This window comes from Abramis brama (assembly GCF_963993115.1).
Source record: "Abramis brama genome assembly, chromosome: 2".
NCBI classification, from domain to species: domain Eukaryota; kingdom Metazoa; phylum Chordata; class Actinopteri; order Cypriniformes; family Leuciscidae; genus Abramis; species Abramis brama.
The window spans coordinates 52,796,814-52,803,781 of NC_139964.1; the positions used below are offsets into that span (position 1 = coordinate 52,796,814).

Genomic DNA, 6,968 nt, shown 5'->3' on the forward strand with positions numbered 1-6,968 from the left:
AACTTTCTTTTACTGTAAATATATACAGTTAAATAATGCATGTATTTGGTACTAAAAATGCGGGGGGAAATGACAGTGTGAGAAATTAGAAATCTTGTTTGAATATTAGATTATTTTAATACTCCAAAATTAACACTCCATCAATAAAATACATCACTTAATACAGGGGTTTTCAAACTGGGGTTCGGGGACCCTCAGGTGGCGCAAAGAGCGTTCAGAGAAAGTGAAAATAAATAAATAATAATAAAAAGAGATTAGGATTAAGATTTACAAAAATATTAAATTAAATAATTATAAATAAAAATTATATACAAGTAAATACAATACTTAAAAAAGTAAATAGAGTAACTACATAATTAACTAAATATTATCCAATATTTAGGCATATTTATAATATTCATTTTTTAACAGTTGATAGATACAAATAAAAATGTTTGATTAAAATATATAAAAAATATTAAAATAAGTAAATGAGTAAAATAAAAGCAAAATATAGTAAAATACAGTGACAGTTCTATAACAGTACAGTAGGCTACTAGAAATTATTTATTTTTTTAGGATGGGGTCCATCGCACGAGGGTGATCTACTAAAACCCTCGACTTCATAGACTTTTTTTTTTTTACCTTATTGCCAGGCATAGTCTCTAGATATTGCCAGGAGGTGTAGTTCAGTCATCGCGTCAGCGCAGGTTATGAAAGACAATCGCGGGTTTTCATTGGCTGCAGTTGCGGAAACTAAAGGTCTCACTATCGTCAGTTCATTCCCTCAACCAATCAGGCCGCCGCCCCTGCCCGTATACGTCAGTCTCCCTCTTGTCACAGCCAATCAGCAGCCATCCTCAACCCGCAGACACCGTCTCCTCTTTTCTCGGCCAATGGTCCTATGTAAGGTTCTATTACGTTAAAAGCGCCGTTACTGCCAGCGCAGGTAGAAGGAGAGCTTCTCACAGGTGAGTCAACAACACGTCCGTGCTGAAATCTACACTCATATAATAGGATATTTGTTGTAATGTTCTTTAAGAAATATTAGAAATATTTGGTCTCTGTCATCTGCCCTAGTTAGAGTTACAGCAGAATAATGTAAACACGCGTTTAACATGGAAATAATGTAAACAGACTGAATATTACTGTTGGACTACATAGGTGCATTTGTTGATTGGGAAATTATTTCAATAGATAGTTGCCTTTGAGAGAAAATAAAGTGTTTATGGGTAATGATTATAATTGTGATTTAACAGACATGCACATGCAGTAATTTGAACAAAATACCTAATAGTGTCTATGTAATCTTTACGCACTTGTGTATTTATGATTATTTATTTATTGTTATGCAACCAGACCAGCTTATTTTGTCTTTTCTGGCTACCAAAATATTATCATACATATTAGCCGTTAAATGTGTTAATTTTAAAATTCTATTTTATTTGTCACCAAAAATGTATATAAATTATTTTAAATTGGAAAGCTTGCATAACTTCAATGAATAATGACAAGCAACATCTGGGTGTAGCCAGAGAACAAACTCAACTCAACTTGACTTTGAATTCAAGTTGAACTAAACTTTGGATCTATATATATATATATATTAACTTGAAAAAACTAGAAACTTGATTTAGAAACTGACCTATGACTTGAAAGTTGAAAGACTTGGACTAGTGTCAAAATACTTGATTTGGACTGTCTGTCAGAGGCTTATGAACATATATTGTAACATATATTAATATTTTGGTGTAACCCTGTACTGACATGATGCAGTTTTTCCATATGAACTACCTACCTGTATTTCAGGCAAGCCTCACTCTGAGATTGATAACTGAGTGTCACTGATCTTTATTCATGTCATGTGTTTACAGTTACTCATTTGGAGAGTCCCACCGACTCGCTGCCATGGAGGTGAACGGCACAGCCAACATTCTGTCTTCTGCATATATGGCGGTGGAATATGTGGATTCATTTCTTCCAGAAAACCCACTACAGGAACCTCTGGAGCACGCGTGGAACCACATGCTGCAGAACTACAGCAAATTCCAGATCGCCACCTGGGGCTCGCTCATCGTCCATGAACTCATCTATTTCCTGTTCTGCCTGCCTGGATTTATCTTTCAGTTCCTCCCTTTCATGCAGAAGTACAAAATCCAACCGGTACGTGGAATCAAAGGATTTATCATTTTAAATTGAACATTTATATATTTTTTTCTAGTTAAAAATATTGTTTTTATTAACTTTTCATATATGTTTTTGTTGTTGTGCTTGCAGGATAAACCAGAGACATGGGAGAAACAGTGGAAGTGCTTTAAAATGCTGCTGTTTAATCACTTCTGTATCCAGCTACCGCTCATCTGTGGAACATTTTACTTTACTGAGTTCTTCAGCATCCCTTATGACTGGGACTCCATGCCTCGCTGGTGAGAACAGCTCTCTCGCTTTATAAAGTGATTCAAATATGAAGAATTCTGTGTTAATAGGTCTATGAAGTAACAGCCCTGAGGTTGTTCTGCAGCTTTACCGAAATCTTTTTTTGAAGCAAGTGGGCCTTGTTTTCATTTTTATAATCTCTCTCACCATCTCAGGCCTTCTATATTGGCGCAGTGTTTTGGTTGTGCAGTAATTGAGGACACATGGCATTACTTCCTCCACCGAGCCCTACATCATCGCAGAATCTACAAGTACATTCATAAAGTCCATCATGACTTCACTGTAAGTTACTCGCATTCTCACAAATACACACACAATGTGCAGATGAAGGGAAACTTTAAGACTTTAAACTTTTTGGTGAATTCATACTATTACATTTTCTTTTCTGTTAGTTTTACATTGTATTATAATTAATATTTTCAATCTATATATATATATATATGTATATATATATTTGCTGAAGGCCTGTTTACACGATAACTATAACAATAATGATTAAAGTATAGTTCTAAAAATCGTTCTAAATATAAAATAGAGTCCACACTGCAAATATAACAATAACGGCACAGAGAAACAATATGGTTAGAATAACTTTCACAAGGAGTTTGGTAACACTTTCAAACTTCTGTTGACTATAAGTAACTTTGCAACTACATGTCAACTTACTCTCATTAGAGTATTAGTAGATTGTCTGGTAATATCTGCTAACTCTTTATTGTGATGCTCCCCAAAAGACATTCTAATGACTATAAGCAACTTTGCAAGTACATGTCAACTTATTCTAACCCTACCAGTCTACTAATACTCTACTAACAGAGTTAGTAGACATGTAGGTGTAACGTTACTTATAGTCAACAGAATGTGTTTAAGGGACCATCAAAATAAAGTGAAACCAGGATTTTTTCCCAGATGATTAACGAAAGAAACATTGACAGCCAATCAGAATCTATCCTGCTTTATAGACCGTATGTAGCCCCGCCCCTTTTCAGCGCTCCGCTTGTTGTCTTTTGTCTTCCGGTCTGTATTTTCACAGCGATCTTGCGTATTTATGAATGAATGGCTCGTTTTAAAATCTACTGACATTTGTTAAGACATCTGCTTTAAACATTACAGTCCTCATGATAACTTTCCTTAACTTTACATTACATTAAGCAAGTCCACTTCAAAAGCAAATTACTCCTGGACAGCAATGCCATAGAAATATACACGACCGCAAAAACGGAAGTTCAAAGACAATATTCTAAAGATGGCTGCCCCCTTGTTGCTCTCTATAGAGCTCGAGCATGCATCACATGCCTATAAACACAACCTTTTTTTATCCATCAGCGTGGACGCTAATATAGTTATCGTTATCTTTATAGCTATAGTTCTTGGTGTGAACGTGCCTTAACTCTTAATTTTTATTTCCTTTTTGTCTTAATAATGATAGTTGATCTACCATATTTTTCTTTGTGTGTATGTTAGGCTCCGTTTGGTATGCAGGCAGAATATGCCCACCCTGCTGAGACTTTGATTCTGGGTGCTGGATTCTTCATTGGCATCATGGTCTTCTGCAATCACATGATTTTGCTCTGGGCCTGGGTCACTTTCCGGCTGCTTGAAACCATTGATGTTCACAGGTGAGCTCAGGACGCACAATGCAATTGAATGTGGACGTGCCATGGTCTGGATCAGTACATTTGGTAATGTCAACACTGTGATGCTGATAATAACTTACTGCAACGCTATATTACAAATGTATTCATTTGATACACTACATGACTAGAAGTATGTGGACACACCGCCTTCTAATTTACAAGTTTGGCTATAACAGTAATTCTAGGATTTTTATATGATTAAACTATATTTTGTGTGGAAATATGTCCTGGTAAAAATATTTTATAATACTTTTTTGATCATGTCATTTATCTTTATAGTATGTATGTGTTTTGTTCTTTGACGTTCCTTCTTTTGTTCTCTCTTTAGTGGTTACGACATTCCTCTGAACCCCCTGCATTTGATTCCATTCTATGCTGGAGCTCGTTTCCATGACTTCCACCACATGAATTTTGTTGGCAACTATGGATCTACATTCACCTGGTGGGACAGACTTTTCAACACCGATTCCCAGTTTAACAAACATTACACACATCATAAAGCTGTGAAGAGCGACTGATTGACAGAGATTTCTCTCACATACACTGATGGTTCATCATCATCTAGAATGATCTATCTCTCATGGACTCTTGTGTGGGATTTGGTTGGTCTGATGCTTTTGCATTGCCTCCCCCTGCACATGCTCACTGTAAAGTATTTAAAATTGGACTGAATGGAGTCATATCACTGCCAGCTTCTTACAGCAATGTGCCTTTGAAAAGGGAAAGCACCCCCCACAAACATCATTAAACCAATCGATCACAATACTCCATATTGTTAGAAATGAAAGGATGGCAGCCTGTGTTCTGTGCACTCAATTATGATAAACATTCATCTGTCTTAAGTAATGAAAACACCATTCCTCAAAAGCACTTTACTTTCACCTTAACAATGACACAATATTTTAAAATCTTATTTTTGTAATGCCTTTTTTTCTTTTTTGATTTTTTGCAAAATTCCTGTAAAGATTTTATAACTTTCATCAGTGACCAACCATAGCATATAAATAAGGCTTGGAAGGGATTTGAAAAAAAAAGAAGAGATAATTGAGGTGTTTACTTGTTAATTTGAAGGCAACTTAATAAAAACAACGTAACAGAAACGCTGACTCTGTGGTTGTGCTCTAGTAGAAGAACAGTGAGAGCTCTCAAACACTATCCCTATATGTGTTTTCATCACAACTGTACAATCCCCATCACTGATCATTGTATAAGTCAAGTGTCATATTACAGTACAGTCCCACAACAAAATATACATATTATTACAATATTTATTGTGTCATATGAGGAGCTAGACAGTCCGGGATATACATACTGTAATGTGTAGTGCCATATGTGGTGGGTAGACAGTAAAGTACTATATGAGGTAGACAGACAGTCGCAGATACATATTACAGTAGGCTATGTAAGGTGTCATATAGAGTTGGTAGATGATCTCTTTATCCTTATTAATGTACATAAGTCCACAGAGTTAGAGTAATGAAGTACAAATACTTCATAACTGTCATTGAGTAAAATTTTGGGAAATTTCTGCTTTACTTGTATATTTTTATTGAAAATTAATAGTTTACTTTTAAAACGTTCTCCACATTTTAATGATATTTGCCACTACACAGCAAAAATAAACAAAATAATAACAGCACAAAAAGCTGTTCTAGAAAAGATTTTCGATTGAATCTTTCGATCAATTCGGTTCCTTTGAATCTCTCCTTTTTGTGAAGGGTTTGAACAAAATCTCCGTTTCTTTCATTAGGTAGTTGCAGTTTGTATTTATGTTAGTTAATATTTCTTTGTTCTGCGTTTGTGTGATGCGATGCCAAAGACAAATTAATCGATTCGGTTCTTCTGAATCTGTCAACCCGGGTCGCAAGGAGTTCTTAATGATTTTTCGCAAATCACGAATCTGAATCTCGAGAAGCAGACCTAACTAGTAAAGGGGTCATTCACACTGATTGAATCACACAGAATGCGTTTTTGTGTTTAAAAACATGAGAGGCAGGGTAGTGAGACCGCATTTTTAAGTAAAATGTAATTTAACTTAAATCGCCATGTCATGCTCGAGAGTCGAGACTGCAAGTGGACCTCTGAATCTGGAAGTAGTGGACCGCCTGAAAAGTTGGTGGGTGGGCAGCAGGGGGCGCGCTAGATCGTAACAGTTTTTTATTACTGTTTCCAAAAACTTCACACTTTACATTATACATGCAACAAAGTAACAAAAAGTACCATGGACTTACCACGAGTACCATGTAAATATACAGTATCATGCTATGTACTATGCATGTTATTACCATCTGGTTGGTAGGCTATGTTGGGAACTTAGAATCGAAGACCAGGAGATGTTGGGATCGCGTTCAAACAGAAGGTCTTCTTTATTGAGCATGGCTGCAGTCCAACAATCTAACTAAGGGAACGCTCTCTTACAGTTTTTATATACATTTAGGGGCAGGAACCAAAACTTTGTGATGAGACAGGTAGACTGAGAGTGTTGCCAATCCTAATCCACTCAGCATTTCTATTCAAATGCTGAGACTCGAGTACAGGACTGCAGGACTCTCTTGCTAAAACACAAGCTCCAAGAGCCATTAAGAGTTTCAGTAAAACAGGACTGGCCGGAGTCTTTTGCTAGAAACTCTGATAATCATCACCTTAACATGCTAAATTCAATGTAAACCTAAATTAAACATTTAATAAATTTGTAATACAACAGCTACATGCACTATGAGACTACGATAGTAGGCCTACTACCTTTTTTTGTAAGGGTATTAAAAATGTATCTCCCTTCATTATATAATTGCAGCTTATATTTATATTAGTATATATTTCTTTGTTTTTTGTGTTTATTTTATGTCAGAAGATCTAGTGATGCCTCTAGAGACATTATCATAAAGTAAATGATTATGAATATGGCCATGAACTGAT

The 6,968-nt window shown here is 35.8% G+C and overlaps 1 protein-coding gene across 1 annotated transcript; it reads left to right on the plus strand.

Moving 5' to 3' along the window:
• The first annotated feature begins 843 nt into the window (after positions 1-843).
• msmo1 (methylsterol monooxygenase 1) lies at positions 844-5,149 on the plus strand. The gene is made up of 6 exons (XM_084098131.1): positions 844-950; positions 1,854-2,142; positions 2,257-2,405; positions 2,571-2,697; positions 3,880-4,034; positions 4,381-5,149. The coding sequence occupies exons 2-6, from the start codon at positions 1,888-1,890 to the stop codon at positions 4,568-4,570; spliced, it is 876 nt and encodes a 291-aa protein (XP_083954257.1). The 5' UTR covers positions 844-950; positions 1,854-1,887; the 3' UTR covers positions 4,571-5,149.
• The last annotated feature ends 1,819 nt before the right edge of the window (positions 5,150-6,968 follow it).